This window comes from Eschrichtius robustus, chromosome 11 (genome assembly GCF_028021215.1).
Source record: "Eschrichtius robustus isolate mEscRob2 chromosome 11, mEscRob2.pri, whole genome shotgun sequence".
Classification (NCBI taxonomy): Eukaryota; Metazoa; Chordata; class Mammalia; order Artiodactyla; family Eschrichtiidae; genus Eschrichtius; species Eschrichtius robustus.
This window is the reverse complement of record NC_090834.1, coordinates 18416400-18435905: the sequence shown is the minus strand read 5'-3', so window position 1 is coordinate 18435905 and position 19506 is coordinate 18416400. Positions and strand designations below refer to the sequence as shown.

The 19506-nt window shown below is 51.6% G+C and overlaps 1 protein-coding gene across 1 annotated transcript in view; it reads left to right on the top strand.

Moving 5' to 3' along the window:
• The first annotated feature begins 7063 nt into the window (after window positions 1-7063).
• Window positions 7064-19506, top strand: part of ZBTB16 (zinc finger and BTB domain containing 16) — a 191406-nt gene continuing 178963 nt past the window's right edge. Inside the window, exons 1-2 of the mRNA XM_068555344.1 lie at window positions 7064-7180; window positions 10261-11618. Of these exons, the coding sequence (XP_068411445.1) occupies window positions 10351-11618 (1268 nt within the window). The 5' untranslated portion in view covers window positions 7064-7180; window positions 10261-10350. The remainder of the gene's footprint in view (window positions 7181-10260; window positions 11619-19506) is intronic.

Sequence of the window (19506 nt, the reverse complement as noted above, 5' to 3'; positions counted from 1 at the left end):
TTCAAGGTTTCTATAGGCTCGTGGGGTCACGTCACAGAAAGGGAAAGGGCTTGGAGATTTCCACATGGGAATGTTTATGGGGCATTCCCAGTAGTGGCACAATGGACCTCTGATCTCAATCCATTCATTGGCCATAACTCAATCACATGGCCCGTACCTAGCAGCAGGGTAAGCTGAAAAATGTAATCTGGCGTGTGCTCAGGAAGACATTTGGAGAAGAGCTAGTCAGTCTCTGCCAAACTGGATAATACTTCCTGTACTGGTGCCTAATCTCCTGTGCTAGTTCTGGACTCAGTCAGCAGTCCTCCACTCACTGAGGTCCCCAGCAGGAGATCAGACGCTTCCTCTCAGCCCTGGACCGGTTAACTAACAGCCATTTGGGATTGGGAGTACAGGGCCATTGTGAGAGTAATAGGTAGTACGGACTCATATGAATTCATTTCAATTCAATGCAATTTAATAAATATTTATTAGTGCTCCTAGGATATTGAGAAAAGCTTGGTTCTAGGCCGCTGAGGGAGACATAAACTGAACTAGAACCCAGTTATACACTCAAGGAGCTGTATACAATTAAATGCAAGAGCTATCCTCAACCCTTACCTATATCCCTTTGATTTTTCAAAGGCAGGTGAAAAACCCATAGGGACAAAGAATTCTGCCCTAAATGTTAGGGTACAGAATGGTCCCTCCTCTCCCAAATTCCTCAAACCCTTGGTGTCTATGTCCATTCATTTATTCATGCATGTATGCATTCATTCAATTAGTTCATTCACGAACATTCATTGAGACCTACTCTGCTCGACAGTATGCTGGCTCTGAGGACTGGGAGTGGGGATACCAAGTTGAACAAGACTGAGACCAAGCCTTCCAGAAACTCACAATGGAGGGGGTGGTCAGAATGCACATAACTCAGTCAGATCCAAGGCAGATGGTGGTCAACACTATGATAAATGTTTAAACAGTGTGAACGGACTTATGGAGGAGGGAGACATTAATTCTGACTGGAGGGTGGGGTGGAGAAGATTACATCAAAGATCCAACAGTGAACTTCCCAAAGAGATGAATGAACCTGCCCTGGCGAGGGAGCCTGAGTCAAAGTGTCTGGCTCAGAGCCCATAGCCATCTTCACCCACAGGGCAACCCCCAGTCTCCCACCCACTCAGCCCTAATGGGAAAAAGGCAGTGAGATTTCCTCAAGGGAGAACTCCAAGGCAGTCTCTCATTTTATCTTAAAAATTCATACAAATTTTGAACTCCACTCCATAGGATACCAACGTTTGTTTTGCTGTAATAATTTTAACATAATTGGCTTAGATTACCTGTCACTGAGTAAAATCATTTCATCTTGTGGCTTGTGTACCCCCGACATACCACTTTTATTTGAAGAGTACCTTCTCCAGAAATTCCGCTTCCGAGAGCGTGGGACTGGAAGTTCAGTTTTCACTTATTTTATCCCTTCTCTTTTCTCCTTGTCAGGATAAAGGAAAGATTCTGCTTTAAGGACTCTGAGACTAGCCATGTGCTTTGTGAATATACAACACAGTAACCATGGATGAAGCTTATATTAGATAAACACACTAGTTTTCAGACACTTCTCTGGAGTCAGGTGAGATATATATAGAATGATGCAACTCAGACCTGAGTTGTATTTCTGGACGGTGGTGCTTCTGGGGACACCTTCAAGGAGCGTGACCCTCACCCTGCAGCCCCTTCCAGGTTGTGTACATAACCATGGCTGCTTCCTGTTGTAAAACAGCCCCCCTGGATTCAAATCTGCAACATTAAACACCTCACAAGTTAAACAGTTGGCTATTTACACGGCATAAGAAAATGTTACATACTTCCCTTCTTTCTGGCCTCCCCACAAAGAAATACCAAAGTGTTAAAAAAAAAAAAAACCCAGAAAAACAAGAACAAAAACCCCTGTTTCTGATGAGGACTTGGGGGTTAATTTTCAGCGTGGTGCCTGGGGATTTCACTGTGGGACTCCCGTTACTTGCAATGGGGGTCACACTGCTTCATTTCATGCACACTATATGCACCCCTCAACAGCCACAAGATTTGAATGTTGAAACTGAGGCCATCTTTCTCAGAAAAAATCAGATTGCAAGAAAACGCCCAAACTACTCGGTGTTGGTCTGGGGCCTGTGTGTTTGTGCTTGTGTATATCTGAAAGGGAGAAAATGTCTTTCTCTGCTTAAGTATGCCTTACAGAGGAGAAGGGCATACTTAGTACCTGGAAGAGATGCCCAGGTGTAAACATCACTAACCAGGTGTCCACGGGGGAAAAGGATGGCAATTACTAATCCAAGAAGCCATATTTTTATTTGGTTTTCTGGGCTTCAACTAACCAGAACCCACACATCACCTGTTTATTTCCCCTTCTGTTTTTTGGAGGCGGCATGAAAGGAAGTGACATGGAAGAATTAAGTTAAAAAAAAAAAAAAAAAGACAAACCTAAGAAAACTATCAACATATGTACTAAGGGCAAATTTGACTCTGCTTAGGTTTTTTTTTCTGGCCGAGCCTCGTGGCTTGCAGGATCTTAGTTCCCTCACCAGGGATCCAGGGATTGATTCCAGGCCCCCTGCAGCGGAAGCTTGGAGTCCTAACCACTGGACTGCCAGGGAATTCCCGACTCTGCTTAGTTTTTTACATCATCTGTATCTATCTAGACGATACCTCAATGATGACCTTGCAACATTATAAGATACTTTGACTCCAAAAATGGACACAGTAGGCTTGCTATGTCTTCTCCCCAAGTCACCAGTGGGGTAAAGATCTGAGAGTACATGTGACAACCTGGTGCATCTTCTGGTGGCAACCTGGAGTTCTTCATTGTGGAGGAGACTCCTTTTTTCCATTCAGGGGCTTCACTGCCTGCATCCCTCCCTCAAAATGCTTCATTCTCCATCACAAGGTTTTGAGAAATGCACAGTAGCTTCTTCTCCCCCTAAGGTAGGAGTCCTTGATTTTCTTTATCATGATAGGAAAGTTCACCTTTCAATTTTAAAACTATTTTCCAACTAAGGAGCTGGAACAAAATGATTTGGAACATTTCCCTAACCCTCAAGCAGAATACTCAAAACAGCACAATCACCTTCTTCCTGGGCACCTACTTAATTGAAGTTTTACTGTAATTCAAAACTCCCTCCTCAACTTTTGCCTGAGGTTTTTTTTTTTTAGCCCACACCACGCGGCTTGCAGGTTCCCCGACCAGGGAGCAAACATGCCCCCCCCCCCCAACACCGCAGTGGAAGTATGGAGTCCTAACCACTGGGCCGCCAGGGGATTCCCTTGCCTGAGATTTTTGAGGAGGAAAGGAAGTGCAGAGATCCGGGCATCTAAGTCTGCTTACCTGGTGGCCTGATTCAATGGAGAACTGTTTGGTTCCCAGCTTGGCTGGCTGCCACAGAGACCTTGGCCTCTGTAGAGTAAGAGGAGAAGGGAAATTAAAAGCCCTCGTTTCCTTTTCTCCATCCCACTGGAGGCTGTATAATCTAGAAGTTAAGATCGTGAGTTTTGTAGTTGGAATGGTCTGATTTCAAGTCTCAGCTCTGATATTTAATAGGTCTACAGTCTTGGGTAAGGCTCTTAACCTCTTTGAGCCCCAGGTTTCCCACCCACAGAAATGGGGGAAAGATGTACCTGCATTATGAGAGTCGTTATGAGGATTAAGTAAAGCAATATAGGTAATGTGTTAAGATTCACAGTCAGTGCTCAGAATGAGGTATTATCCCCACTGTCTCTTTCCTGTAAGATCGCTTTAGACCTGACATACCCTCCTCTTCCACAACCTGAGTACTGAAGGGTTGCTTCCAGCTGGAGGTATATGAGTAAAGGAGGAGATGAGGGAATAAGAAGATTTAGCAATGGAATTCCACCCAAAGGTCAACTCATCTCTTCTGTCTCCAAGATGACCTCTCTGTAAGACTGAAATCCTATTTTTAGGATCTGTCAAAACTAATGTCCCAGCTTCTCTTACCACACCCTTCAAGAAAAAAAGTAAAAAACAGAAACAAAAAACCTACTACAAATATATAAACATGGGAGAGAGAGAGCAAAAGAGAGCATTTTTCTGTTGTAATTTTCCATCCTGCGGGTTTTTAGGTGCTGCCGTATGAAATCTCTGAACTGTGGATTCTCATCAGCCTTCCGGGGGCCCAAGGACATAGCTTTTGGTGCGGGAGCTGCAGCCGCCTTATCTGGGCCCAATAAACCTTATCAAACTGCTGTGCAGCCAGCCTTCAGTGCTAAGTGGAAATGCTTGAAGCCCCATGCTGGCACTCAGCCCATAGCCTTGCCTGCCTTCCTCCTTTTTGTTACCTTCTCCACCTCTTAAATTCGGGCATTAATCTCTCTTTAACACTTATGAACAAGGGCTGGGCTTTGTAATGGGCTGAGTTTATGAAGCAAGGGAGATTTTCACATAGCATGACTATGGCATGGAGGTGGCGGGGCGGGGGGGGGGGGGGGTGCGGTCCAGGGCCATGGAGGGATGGTTCTTTCTTTCCCGTTGTTTCCAGAGAGTCTCCCTTTCTCTGATTTGAGGATTAATACGAGATCAGATCAGGGGTTAATTGTGTGCTTTTGCTAATGCACTCAGGAGGGGCCGGTAGGTGGATGTGGGCAGCGAGGCAGCAACCTTCAACAGGTACCATCTAGGCAGAAGCGCAACACTTTAATGATTCTTTCTTCTTTCCATTTCCCTGGCGAGGCTCTAGGACTGTCTTCTCTCCTTATACCTCTCTCCTCTTGCTCTCTTTGCAGACCAGTTCTTTCTTTCTTTTTTTAAAATCGAAGTATAGTTGATTTACAATATTGTATTAGTTTCAGGCGTACAGCGAAGTGATTCAGTTATCCATATATGTGTATTTAGATTTTTCCCATTACAGGTAATTACAAGATATTGACTATAGTCCCCTCTGCTACACCGTAAGTCCTTGCTGTTTATCAGATCAGTTCTTTCTTCTTTTTTATTTATTATTATTATTTTTTTTATTTGGCTGCGCCGCACTGCCTGTGGGATCTTAGTTCCCTGACCAGGGATCGAACCTGCATCTCCTGCATTGGAAGCGCGGAGTCTTAACCCCTCAACTACCAGACCAGTTCTTTCTGAACTTTCTTTAAATTCCTTTCCTCTTACAGACTGTAGACCTTAGCTAGAAAAATAGTCCTTTCACAGTTTGTTCTTTATTGTTAATCTAATACCCAGGGACTGGGTGTTCCCAGGCACCTGTTAGACGTTGCTGTATTGTCTTCTATCAGAGGATAACTAACTCCCTTCTTTCACTTTCAAGTGGCTTCTCACGGGTCTTCCTCTCTCCCATGACTCCTGCAGGTCTGAGCACTTTCCCTGCGAGTAGGAGACAGGGGCGATGTTTGCTGGGATGGAATCGCCTGTCTTTGGGACCACCCCATTAGCAGCTCTTGTGAACCGTATCAGTTCTGATGTAAACTCCAGCCAAGTGGCCTTGTGAGGCTGGAAGTGGATTTTTGCCTCTAGTTGGCTTCTGCCACCTTCCATGACCCTTCAGTTCTTGGGACCTGACTCCTGGCCTGGGGCGGTGCCAGAGGCGCGCAGCGGGATGCGATCATACGTGAGTCTTGCGGGAAACCTCTGAACCACGCCGCGTGTCAGGGACTGACGGAGGGGACTCAGGACTCAGTGCCTGAAGACCCACCCGGGTTGCTAAGACTGTAGGACCTCCAGGGCTGACTGTCCGGAGACCCAGGGAGGGCGCTTTCCACACCCCCCCCCCCGCACCCCCACGACCCTGGCCATTAGCCGGCGGTCAAAGTTTGTGCCCAGAAGAGCGTTTCCCACCTCTTGTCTCCTACCTCTGCCAAGCTCCAGGGTAAGGACAGAGAAGGGGACTCTCCGCAGCCCGCGGAAAGGCACATTGCTTCTGCTTGCTCTTCCCTGGGATTACTGAGCTCAACTCCACTCTCTTAAGTGGAGCGGCCGGCTGAGAGGAGGCACTTTTGGGGGCCTGAAGCTTTTTCAAGCTTTCACTCGCCCCCTGAAGACTTTGCCCTGAACTGACTGACCGCAGTTCTCGGGAACTGTTTCCAGCCAGGTTCCGGGGTGGGGGTGGGGGGCGATGGGGGGGTGCGAAGCCCAGGAAATGCTCAAGACTGAGAGGAAGAAAAGTTTCCCTCGGGACTCGACCTTGGCCTCCAGGGGTCGTGACAGCTAAAATGGGGAGTCTCCCCTCGACCATAGATCCCCGCACACCCGCTGGCACCTGGTTCACCCGGGCCCGCGAACTCGGCACCTGGAGGCTAATCTGGATGGTCAGAAGGCCCGGAGGCACGAAAGGCCTGGGCTTGGGGCCCGGGAAAGCGACCTTCTAAAACCGATGTCGGGGTACAGGGGATGCCGCCCGGAGCCCGGAGAAAAAGTTAAAGGAGAGATGACACGCACTGAATGGGGCAAACATTGGAGCCGGAGACCAAACTCCGCGCCTGGAGCAGCAGGGGAAAAGAAAACCCGTTTCCAGTGGAAATTAAAAACCTGGGGTTGCAGGTGGGGGCTGCTCCTCGCCCCTCACCTCCACTGCCCCCACTAAAGGTTCCGAGTCCCTGGCACTCCTCTCCACGAGCTCCTTCTTTCCACTCGGCTTGGCCGGTGAGCGGCAGCCGCCAGCGCCCCAGCAGCAGCTAGATGTCAGGCGAAGCCTGGAGCGCGGCGCGCGGGGAAGGGAGGGGAGGGAACGGGAGGGAAGGGAAGCGGAGGGAAGCGGAGGCGAGGGGAGGGGAGGGGAGGGGTGGGGCGGGGAGCGCGCGCGGGTTCGGCCAGTGCGGGTGGTGGGCGGGCTGAGCCCGGGGACAGCGCGGGAGGGGGGGGGGGAGGGAGGAGGGAAGGGGGGCAGCTGTGGGCAGGGAGCCGGGCTCGGCCGCCAGCACTAAAGATGGAGAGGCGCCGGGGCCTCGCAGGGGAGGGGGCTCGGCGTTGACGTGGGACGCGGCGGAGGCGCCGCAGCCGGTGGTGATTTGCTAACCTCGCAGCACAGAGGAGTTGAGGGCGATGAGAGCGGGTACTGCGAACTGCCGGGCGATGCCGCCGCTGCCGCCGTGATACCGAGAGCAACAGTTCCCCAGCAACACCCCTCCCCGACACAGGCACACACCCCCAAGAGGCACGCACACACACCCCACGGCGCCCGGCTCGGCAGTGGTGAGTGGGGGGCCGGGGAGGGGCGCACCGCCCAGCGATAGCCGCGCGCCGGGGCGCCCCGGGGCTGGAGAGGTCTGGGGGGCGCGCTCGCTTCGGCCACTCGGCCGCTGGGCTTGTGCCTTATTTTATTCGGCTTGTTCCCTTCCTGCTGCCGCAGCCGTCGCCAGCGGCAGTTGGGGTCTGCTAGAAGGGGGAGCCCCGGCTGTCAGCTTGGGCGCAGCTGCCTCCCCAGCCCTTCCGCTCCAGGGCACGATCGGGGTGAGAGGTGGGAGGCAGAGCGGTCTGCGGGGGCTGAGGGCGCAAGCCGAGGGTTGGGAATCAGGAGGCTTTGTACCACCAGGGGCCGGTGGAGGAGCCGGCAGCCGGTGGGTGCTCATATGTATGCCGACCGGTGCGCGGGCGCGAGATAGGGCTGTGGTTTATTTGTGTGTTTATTCGCCCACCGGCTGGGAAGCTAGACTCGGAGGATACGAGGAGTGGATCTGGGTGCCGAGGGGAGCAGGACTGGGAGTCACTTGGGTTTTGTTTCTCTTTGAAAAACCTGGTGGGCTCTTTTTCTTGATTGGACTTATTTAATCCCCTCGGTTTTGGAGGGAGGGGCTCCGTAGCGGAGCGCTGGAGTGTCTCCAGCGCTCCGGGCCCTCCTCGGCTCTCGGCTGGACCGGCCGTGGTGCCGGAGCTCGCTGTGCGCTCCCGGCCGCGCTCGGTGGGTGCTCGGCTCTGCACCTGATGCGTTCGGGATGGCTTTCTCATCCCGGCGCGCCGGCAGCTCGCTCGTACAGCCCCTGGAACACGCGCTCGAAATGCGCACTATCTCGCCGGCCCGCGGACCCACTGGAACGCACGGACGCGCTCGGCACCGACTCGCTCGCCTGTTCCCCGGGACGCTAGCAACGTGCCTGGGCCGGGCGCGCCGGCTGCTGGCGCCACCAGCCTGAGGCCGGGGACCTTGCCCGTCGCTCTCGGGGGTCATGGCCCAGGGTCGGAGAGGGAGGGCCCGCAGATCCCTTCTCGCTTTTCCTTCCACAACTCGCTGTCGGGCTTTTGTGCTTCCACTTCTCCGCAAGGCGGGTCCGCCTTCTCGCCGCTCTCGCCCAGGCGTCCGGCCCGCCCGGACTCTTGCCTTTCGTCCGGGTCTCTTTCGCTTTCCCTCTTCCCTAGCCCGGCTCCCTTTCTCTTTGCCGTCTGGCTTTCCCGGAAAAGTTGCTTCCCCAAGTTTGCTGAAGTCGTCTCCAAGTCTCCGTGGGGACGGCTGGGAACTGGGCGCGGGGGTGGGGGGCGGGCAGTGTGAGAGCGCGATCGATCCCCGGAGCTCGAGCGGGTTAGCGCCGGCTTTCTCCCGCGCCGCGGGGCTGGGCGCTGCAGCCAGCGCCAGCCGGATCGCGGGCGCCGAGCCGCGGGTGGCGGGGACGGCTGACCAGGGCACCCTGATTTCCCTCAGGACCCACGGAGCTTGCTTTTGGGGAGGAATTCGGGTAGCCCAGCTTACATTCTTCCGATTGCTCCCTCCTAGTTCTCTGTAAACCCCGAAGTCTGCGGGGAAGCGCATGGTGGCAAGGCGCGGGTGAATGGTCACCGCTCCCACCCCCTGCCCCACCCCCACCCCATGGCCCCAGTTCCCACCCCAGGGTGGGAGCAAAAAGGGTCTTGATTAGTCGCCCTGTTAACCCTTTCCGAGTAAGATTTGTGGCTCGGGAGCCAATAGGGTTCCTTTTGGGGGCGGAGGCCAGCAGTGTTCCAAGAGCGAGCAGGAGCCCTTGCTCTGCGTTGCTCCCACTTCATTTCACCGCAATATTGGCCACAGCTAGGCAGAGACTGGGAGGGACCTGGGCCTGTGAGGTCTTTCTGACACTCTTTAGACAGGTTTGTGAGTCTCAGAGCCCTGTTACCGATCCCAGACAGCGCTTTGGGAGAGTCCTTTGTCTCCAGCCCTGTTTTCCCTTCATATTCAATGTAACTCACATCATAGATGCTGGTGCCAATATCACTTCTCGCACCTCCAAGCCATTAACAGTATCAATTACTGCTCCGGGTTACAGGACTTGCCCACTCCTGGGAGCCTGTGAGGTACACTTGGAGTTCATGTTCCCAGCATGTGCACTCCTGGCTTTAGGGGTGCATGTTTCCTAGGATCTCTCTATAGGTCCTTCATGGCCTAGCCTACATATTACAGATCCTCCTGACTACTGGGCACTCGTGGGCAGGGGATAAGTGTGCCATATTATATAAGTGTGCACATGTGTTAAGTCTCTCCCCCTCTCTGGCTGGTGCATGCACACACGGTCGAGATTTTGGATTACATACACAATCACTCTGAGGTACCCATGGGCAGTGGGCAGAAGTGAGCCAAGCTAGTACGTGGGCTACGTGTGTGTATTTCTCTTAGTGCCAAAGGAGGTGGTCAGGGCAAGGGTTCATCAGTCCTTTGCAGCTCTGAGAAGAGTGGAAGGACAGAGGTCCAGGAAGGCATTGTCTGAGGGTGAGGAGGTGGGCTGGAGGAGAAGAACTTTGCCCTTAGATTTCTGTGGGCTGCGACTCTAGGCTGCTAGCCCCAGCTAGGCTGGGTTTTGCTCCTGGGGCTACCAGGTGAGGCAGGATTTAGAAAAACTTTGTTTCCAAGATGAGGTTTGCTGCACAGGGTGTTGAGAGTGAAACTGAGTGCTTACACTGACCAGAGGAAGGGGTTAAATTCTTATTCTTTTAAATTAAGTGCTGGGCAACTTCTCATCATCAGTGTTGGCTTTGCATGCGAGCCCCCCACCCTCAGACTTAAAGAAAGCCCAAGACTCACAAGACTCTATTGTAAATTTTCATTTGACTTCGTCTAACAGATGTCAAAGAGCAGTGAGTTAGGCATGTGCTGTAGCAGAACCCTCTCTTTACCTTCATCATCCCTGGGCCTGCAAAGGCAGACATGTAGATTTCTAGGAAGCCACTTCCCCTCCATTAAAATCTCCAAGACTGTCTTGCTGCAGGTTTGGGGGAGGTGCTATTGTTTGAATTCTTACTTTTAGGGACACTAGCTAATCTTCCTTTTGTTCTTGCATCTCTTTGGCCTCTTCCCCCCTTTCTCCCTTTAGGCCTCGACATTGGCCCAGGAAACCCACCCTGCCCTGCCGCACAGAGCCAGGAAGGAAAGAGAGACTCATGCCTAAGCCTCGGGGAGCACCATGGATCTGACAAAGATGGGCATAATCCAGCTGCAGAACCCCAGCCACCCCACGGGGCTCCTTTGCAAGGCCAACCAGATGCGGCTGGCCGGGACGCTGTGCGATGTGGTCATCATGGTGGACAGCCAGGAGTTCCACGCCCACCGGACTGTGCTGGCCTGCACCAGCAAGATGTTTGAGATCCTCTTCCACCGCAACAGCCAGCACTATACTCTGGACTTCCTCTCTCCGAAGACCTTCCAGCAGATTCTGGAGTACGCGTACACGGCCACGCTGCAAGCCAAGGCGGAGGACCTGGATGACCTGCTGTACGCAGCTGAGATCCTGGAGATCGAGTACCTGGAGGAGCAGTGCCTGAAGATCCTGGAGACCATCCAGGCCTCAGACGACAATGACACGGAGGCAACCATGGCGGACGGCGGGGCCGAGGAGGAAGAGGACCGCAAGGCTCGGTATCTCAAGAACATTTTCATCTCGAAGCATTCCAGCGAGGAGAGTGGGTATGCCCGCGTAGCTGCCCAGAGCCTCCCTGGGCCCATGGTGGACCAGAGCCCTTCCGTCTCCACCTCATTCGGCCTTTCAGCCATGAGTCCCACCAAGGCGGCGGTGGACAGTTTGATGACCATAGGACAGTCCCTCCTGCAGGGGGCCCTTCAGCTGCCTGCCGGGCCTGAGGAGCCGACTCTGGCTGGGGTTGGGCGGCACCCTGCGGTGGCCGAGGTGAAGCCGGAGATGATGCAGGTGGATGAGGTGCCCGGCCAGGACAGCCCTGGGGCAGCCGGGTCTAGCGTCTCAGCCGGCATGGGGGACAAGGTTGAGGAAAGGGCCAAGGAGGGACCCGGGACCCCAACTCGGAGCAGTGTCATTACCAGCGCTAGAGAGCTGCACTACGGACGTGAGGAGGGCGCCGAGCAGCTGCCGCCTCTAACCGAGGTTGGCCAGGGCCCCCCAGGCCGACCGGAGCCCCCCGCGCCCCCAGCTGAGAAACACCTGGGCATCTACTCCGTGCTGCCCAACCACAAGGCCGATGCCGTGTTGAGCATGCCGTCTTCGGTGACCTCGGGCCTCCACGTGCAGCCCACCCTGGCCGTCTCCATGGACTTCAGCACCTACGGGGCTCTGCTGCCCCAGGGCTTCATCCAGAGGGAGCTGTTCAGCAAGCTGGGTGAGCTGGCCGTGGGCATGAAGGCAGAGAGCCGCGCTGTCGGGGAGCAGTGCAGCGTCTGCGGGGTGGAGCTTCCTGACAACGAGGCCGTGGAGCAGCACAGGTAGGCCCCTCTGTACCCCTCCCCCCGACCCTGAATTTCTGGCCTTGACCCTGCCTTCACACGCAGCTATTCCCGAGTCCTGGGGCCTGGCTCCCCTGTTCTCCTTGCTGTTTGCGAAAAACCACCTGTGGGGGGACACTTTTCAGGTGTGGTGAGGGGGCCTCGGGTCTTTGCTAAACACTGGGGAACTTACGCGCCCAGTTTCTTCTTTAAAAAATACGATTTTATGTTATTCATTTGCTTTTTTGGCCACGCTGTGCGGCTTGCGGGATCTTAGTGCCCCGACCAGGGATTGAACCCCACGCCCTCAGCAGTGGAAGCGCAGAGTCCTAACCACTGGACCGCCAGGGAAGTCCCTGTGCTCACTTTCTTACTAGGCTCTTTCCTCTCTTTTTTGCATTTGGGCTCCCATTTTGCTTTTCCTGCTGTTGGGTCTGTTCTCCTTTGCCTGGAGTGACTCATCAAGTGGAGGGAGGGAGAAGTGGGGTGCGGAGGAAGGGCCCACGGCCTGGATGTGGCCACGTAGCCAGGTTTCAGGCACCTGAGTTCCCATGTGGTGGTTCCTGCCAAGGCAGCCTGTCTGCAGCTCTGGAGGATGGGAGGGGCTGGAGGCTGCTTAGATCACAAGAGCAGCTGCAGGTTCCAAACGTCATTCCTGGTGAACATTCATCACCAGGAACATTGCTTCCTCTCCCTTCTCATTCTCTGTCCCTGTAAACACATTTCGAGGGAGTTGATTTAAATTCACGGGGGAAGGATGGGTAGGAGAGACATTGGTTTTGCAGCGTGCGGCCTTACTTTTAACCCCTCCCTACTCACGTTGAGTTAAATACCACTTTGGGTTAGCATTGGCTTCCCTCTGGCTTCTGTTTCTTTCTCTGTGAAATAACTTTTATGACATGCCTGGTTCAAGTGCTTTTCATGGAGTCACGTTTTTGTTACAGCAGTTTTTCAAGGTGGATGACGTTCTTTTACATAGGAAGGTGCTAAGACCTTTTCCCAGGGTCATGTATACACTGAGGCAGAGCTGGAGTCAGACTCAGGTCTTAACCCTCTTGCACTTGGCTGCCTCTTGGAGTCATCAGTCCCGAAGAGGATCGTACCTACAGAACAGAGGGTTTTGAAAATTGCTCATCAGAAGTGGAGTAAACACAGAGGGAACCTTTAGTGAGTTTGGTGTTCATCTGCATCTGTCGTAAGGATATGCCCATCACATCACCCTGGGTTCCTGGGTCGGGTGAATGGTGTCAAGAAGTCCAGTTTCTCTTGCCATCTGTGATAACATTTCCCTGCACACCCTCTCGCCTGCTGTTTTGCTGATCTTGGGTGGATTCTTCACTTTTGCCCTCTTCCACCCTCCCCCCATTCTTCTGTTGACCATTCAGGAGGGGGTGGGAAGGAGAGGGGCTGGGGGCATGGAGGTGGAGGCATTTGGGGGTCCTCTGATTAGCCCAAGCTGAGCTGGAACCTGCTCCAACACCGCTTAATGGGGGGCTCTGAGACTTGCTTACCTTGTGGAAAGTGCTGCTGAGCTAAACATAGCCGATCCCTTTCCGGTCGGGTGCGAAAAATAACCGCCACTAAGGTGTGTCTTCGTGATGCTTGTACGGCTCAGAAATAGACCGAGGTTGTGTTTGTTTTTGCTCAAACTTTCCTAAAGAGGAAACCCTCTCCCCAAACTCGACCAGATAGGTGGTCATCTTTTCCGGACGTGAATTATTTCAGTTATGTGCTATGAGAAATGGGGTATAGTGGAAAGTAATTAAAAAATTTATTTATTTATTTATTTATTTGGCTGTGCTGGGTCTTAGTTGCGGCATGCGGGATCTTTAGTTGCAGCATGGGAACTCTTAGTTGCGGCATGTGGGATCTAGTTCCCTGACCAGGGACTGAACCCGGGCCCCCCGCATTGGGAGCGTGGAGTCTTAGCCACTGGACCACCAGGGAAGTCCCAGGAAAGTAATTTTTTAAATTGAGGTATAATTGACATGTAACAGCTTCAGGTATACAATGTAATGATCTGATTTTTGTATATTTTATGAAATGATCACTATGATAAGTCGACTTAGTTAAAATCCATCAACGTACATAGGACTTTCTTTTCCTTGAGCACTTTTTAAAGATTTACTCTCTTAGCAACTTTCATATATGTAATGCAGTATTGTTAACTGTAGTCATCATGTTGTGTGTTATATCCCCAGGGCTTATTTATTTTATAACTGGAAATTTGTACCTTTTGACTACCTTCACCCGTTTCTCCCAACCCCTGTTCCCTGGAAAGCAGGGTTTTTTTTTCTGGCTTCTTGTTGGGTCTTGCTTGCTTCTTTTTACCTGAGAGGGCTACAAAAGCTATTACTCTCCCAGGGGTTCCAAGTTCCCATTCTGTGGGACCCTTGTTCCTCTGGGGAGAGGTGGAGGGCTGTCTGTGGTCTACCCCCTCAGAGCATGGGTGGCAGAACTAGCCATACATAGCAGTGAGAGCTTGGCAACGTTATGTAACCTTCTTGAGCCTTGTTTTACCCTCTTTAAAATGGAGGTGGTCTGTAGGGTGGGATGCTGAATTAACGAAGTAACATCCGGAAATCCCTGGAGCTGTGACTGGCACTTAGTAACCAGGAGGGTGAGGAATGGACCCTCAGACACTTCCATCTCGCCTGGGTCTCATCTCTGCATCGCCCCACCTGGCTCTGAGTTCTAGCGTGTAGTGTCCACAGCACTGCCATCGACGGGTTGGGTTGGCTGTGAGGCGGTGCCGAGGACATCCCCGTCCTTGTGAGCTTGTGATGGCAAGCCGCCAGTCCTGGCGTCCTTGGCATCACGCTGTGGGCTGCTGACACGGAGACTGTGCTTTTGACTGAGGGTGGAAAGTAGGCTGCTGCAGCCCAAGAAGCTGGAGCCTGGGGCTGTGCCCTGGATGGAGAGCTGTGAGTTCTCAGGAAGTCAAGGGTGGAGAGAATGTTCCCGTGTACACTCCGCCCTCGCTCTGACGGGCAGTCCCTGGCTCCTGGTCAGGTGTACTTTGGGGAGACTTCTCCTCTCTCTCTGTCTCTCAGACCTCCAGGATTAAGGTTTGAGAGACAGGGAGAGACTTCCCTATTTCCTACTGCACTCTGTTCCTTCCCCCACATCACAAGTCCCAGCGTAGCACACACAAAAAAGGCGAGGCAGAGCAGCCAGAGTGGGAGATCTGATGTCAGGAGGCTGTGGAATTGGCTGTGAATATGACAGTGACGAACATGATGAAATAACAGGCTACACGATTTATTTTATTTTGTTGTTAAGCCAGTAGGCTGGTAGGTAAAGGTTAGGTGCTTGGTAGTTATTGTTGTCTTTCTTCTTGGTGAGGGGTAGAAGGGCATGGAGAGGAAGGAAGGGGAGAGTGTTAGGAAGGGATGCAGGAAGGAGGGTTTGATTCTACAACAAACCATCGGGAGCTTTCCTCACGACTTGGTCCCAAGCTGGTGAGAAGGGAGCCTGCTGGCCCGACAAGACAGTTTGAATGAAACTTTATAAAGCTGTGGTCCCTGCAGTGCATGGTGAGATGTAAAAGCAATGTCAGCTGTAGCCATGGATTGATGGAAAGCCCACAGAGAGATGCTATCTGGGTAAATCAAACAGGGCTTACCTGCCTAAAGGATCCAGAAGGCAGTCAGAACAATCAGAAGACCTGCTAGATGAGCAGATCTATCCAGGCAGATTTAGGAGTAAGTGCTGGACCCTAAAACCTTCCCAGGGGGCCCATGTTACAGAGGGTAATGTCTGAGAGAGGGAGGGTCACATCAGGAAGATTGGACTCTCCTTCCCTAGACTCAGTCTCTGTTCTGTCTCTCTCTCCCTGAAAGGCTGGGCCTGTTCTGCATGTAGCCTTGTCTGGATCTGGTCTAGGGACCAGCTCTACCAGGCCAGGTGCACCTTCTCCTTCTTAAGAGTTATATACATGGGATAAGATTACGGGGAGCTGTGGTTGACTTAAGTGTCAACACCGCCCTCGTGGTCCTCAGTCTCCCCAGGCTCATATAGCCTGGTCTTAATATGTTTGTGAATTTAGTGCTGCAGAATCAGAGTGGGATCTGCTTTCCCGGGAGCCTCTGGGTCTTCTACAGACAAGCCCTTGGATCAGCTACAGTGTGTATCCTGCACACACACAGTAGGAACTCTTGCCTGGTTCTTGCAGGGGTGCTCAGGAACCACATGGGTGGGCTCAGCCTGCTTCCCCCCACTCAGGTGTGCAGCCCTTCTCAGAGGCTTCCCAGGACCAGCCTAGGGTACATGAGCCACATCGCTGGGATGTCAGGGTTCTGCCTGGCCCTTTGCCTTGGCCTCTTTCAGGTGGCCAGCTGCTCGGTGTTCAGTGGTTGACCGTGTAGAGGATCAGTAGCCGTTGACCTTGGCTTAGGCCACTTGGGGAATTTAGAAGCTGCCCCGAACTCTTGGTCCTCTCTCATCATTCTGCCAGCTTTAGGCACCTCTGAGGTCAAACGAGATTCTATTTGGAAAAGAGTATGCAGTGAGGTAATGATAGCAACAGCAGGAATATTAATAATGCCTCTTATTGGTTGTTCGGCTTTTTCCTTTGCAAAGCGCCTCTAATGACTTTATCTCTCTTAACCTCACAGCCTCCGCTCAGGGGGTGCAGGTCCCTCATTCCATATCTGTGATGATGAAGTCTGAAAAGCTCTGAAAGCTAAAAGGCTCTGGGTAAGTTTGCAGCAAACTCATTTGGTAGCAAAACCTGATCTGAACTGATGTGAGGCTATATTTATCCTGCCTATTTTGAATATTCGTATGTTTTGCTGCAAAAATATTAATGTGTTTGATTACAGAGTGCTTCCCTAGACTCCTCTGGGACTGGTGAACATTATAGGCCCCATAGTTCCTTTCTAAAATCTGAACAGTTTGGATTTCTGAAGCAGCCAAGGGTTTTGGGTAAGGGATTGTCACCGTTATCAGCCCCAACTTACAGATGAGGAAAATGAGCTTTGAGTGAATGACGTACCCAAGGTCACATAGCTATAAATGGCTAGAGCCAGGAGCTCGGCTCGCCTTCTAATTCACAGTCCTGGGTGCTCCGCGCCAGGCCATATAAGCACATGGGCATTGCTCTTCTGGGTCAGATCCATCTGACCTAGTCTTTGGGTGCCAACACCATCCCTAAGATACCACCGTTGGAGGCTACAGCTCTGTTCCTTGACGTCAATCCTAAAGGTCAGGTGGAGCCCAGCTTCTCTTAATAGCTATTTATGGCTGCTCTGTCATTCACAGATTTGCCCAAATCCTTTCTGAAACCATTTCTATTTCCAGGAAGTATCCTTTTGGGGCGTGATGAATGACTTAAGTTTATAAGCTCGTGGGCTTCTGGAAATCTAGTCTGTTGGAGAGGTCATTGGTTGTGAAGAGAGGAAGATGGCTTTGTGGTGGTGTGTCCTGCCATTTTGGAGGTGGGGCCTCTACACTCAGCTCTGTATTTTTTGTTTTTAAACTCTGTCACTACTGTCGGTCTCTTTCTCATCCTGAGCTTTCACTTCTTCATTTGTGAAACCAGGCACTTGGATGAGCTATTTCTGGATTGTTGAACTCTTAAAAAAGTTCTCCTTTTGCCCCTTCTGCACTCACTTATATCTTCATGAAGCCCTTTTGGTTAATTGGATTTTGCTCTGGTTTGGCAGTCAGCCAGCTAAAATAGGGGGTCAGTTTGATTTGATTTTGTCTGCTCTGACTTCGTTTTTTAATACTTTAACCTGCTTAGGGTTACTGCGTCGTCTGGGATCTAGACTGAACTCTTGGAAATTTTGAAGATGAGTTCTTTTATTTTCTTTCTCATGGAAGAAAGTTGCCTGCTCTTTCATCTCGGTGAGAAGTCCCATTTTAATTTGCTGTCACTATTGGTTAGAGCTGCTAATTGCTGGAAGGAGAGGGGAAGAAAGCTTTAGTTCAGCAATACTTTCCCCCTCCTGCTTGTTCTAGGAAAACTACTTATGAATCTTTAAAATAGTGATTATCCTAAACTGTTAAAATCAAAACTCCATTCACAACTCTGATTTCTTGCTAATTCAGGGGAAAAACATTTCCCGTTATTTTAATTTTTAAAAATTAATGACTTTAAACCAAGTCCAACTGAAAGCCCACGTGTGAGACATACAAGTCTTGCTAAATGAATACGGGCGTGCCTCAGTTTGCCCATTGGAGGGTTCTGGAATTTTCCACGTTAAGTAAAGGTTTTCTTAGTCAAGTTCTGTTTTGGTGGTTTTAGGTGAAAACCCTGACTCGGTGGTAGTTATTTTGTTAGAAAGGAAAATTTATCATGGCATCCCCTCTCCCCCACCTCCAACCCCATGTTTTTCGCATAGTAAATGGGCGTTTTGAGCAAATTAGACTATGTGGGTCAGAATCCCGATTTCACCACTTACCAGCGGTGTGACTATGGTTACATGACTTAATCTCTCTGTGCCTGTTTGCTCATCTGTAAAATGGGAATAATAACAGTACCTACTCGCTGGGTTGTTACAGGAATTAATCAGTAAATATTTGTCACGTGCAAGGAAGGATGGCAGAAAGTAAACGTTTGCTGTTGTATTTTTGCTGCCACTGTTGGTGTGAAGCTGGCAGTGCAGGGTAAAATTTGTGTCCGTGTTGGTTCAGGTCCTGCTTTCCCCCAGAGGTGTCCGTTTATCCAGCACCTAAGAACCGCTGCCTCTGGCTCCGTGTGTTTGGAGCTGATTCACAGTGAGCACCTGCATTTTCCCCCAAAAGCTGATCTTTTGTAGCACGGTGGCCAGGGTACTCTTTGTCCCATTGACCTGAAGCCTGATGAGTCATTCCAGCCCTCATTTAAATTTATCTAGGCAGCACTCCACCGTCATCAGTTCCAGATGCCAAGGCGGCTCACTGATGCAGCGTCCTATTGCCTGTGCACGTGGTCAGGCCAGCAAATCACTGTGGTCGGGGCAGAGACGGAGAGTACAAACACCTTCTCACCCAGAGAAGTCTGAGCTTGTGGATGCGGTGTGTTCCAGAGCCCCTTTCCTTTCCCACCCCACAGCGCGGGATGCTTCCAAGGGAGGATTCAGCAAACGTCGCTTTGAGTGCTTGATACGTGTCAGGTTCTGTGCTAAGTGCATTCGTAATCAGAATCTTCTCAAACCCTCCAGCTGCCCTGTAGGGTGGATATTCATTTCCCATTCCCTGATGGGCAGAGGGGGAAGCCCGAGAGGTTAATGGACTGGTCCCTGGTAAGTCGGTGAAGGGTGGCACCAGGGTTTGTGCCCAGGTCTTCTGGCTTCACGTTCATGGTTCTTTCCGTAATGTCCTGCTTGGATTTTCAGCCCCTGATGGAGTCAAAGGGAAGGAGGGACACAGGAAGGACCAACTCATGTTCCCTGCAGCTGCTGCCCAGGAGGCGCATCGCTTGGCCGGTTCTGGCCTCCTGGCTTCCTCCGGTGGCTTGAAAGGAGGGAGGGAGAGTGCAGCTTACCTCGAAGGGTTTGTGTCTTTGGGGGCTGGGGCCACATGGGTCCATCATCTCTTACAGACATACAGAGAGACCAGCTTCCAGTGATAGAGGCCTTTTACGCTGACTCCAAAAACAGAAAAAGGGAGAGAAAAAAAAAAAACCCATTTAACAAAAATAAAAATTCCATGTCGTTAATTTCATGCCAGCATAATCAGAAATTCCCCTTTCTACTGTTTCCCCTTAAAAGCCCCCGTGTCCTTATTATGCTGGCTCAGTCTGGAAAAACTCTGGTTGGGTTTTGACTACATGAGGCTTATCTCTGCAGCTGCAAAGAGGGGATCCGGTACTTTATCGTCAGCACGGAAACTTCGGCTAAGAACTCGCAGAAACCTGCTTAATTCCATATTCCTAGCTCACTTTTCGGTTCTTGTCCTCAAG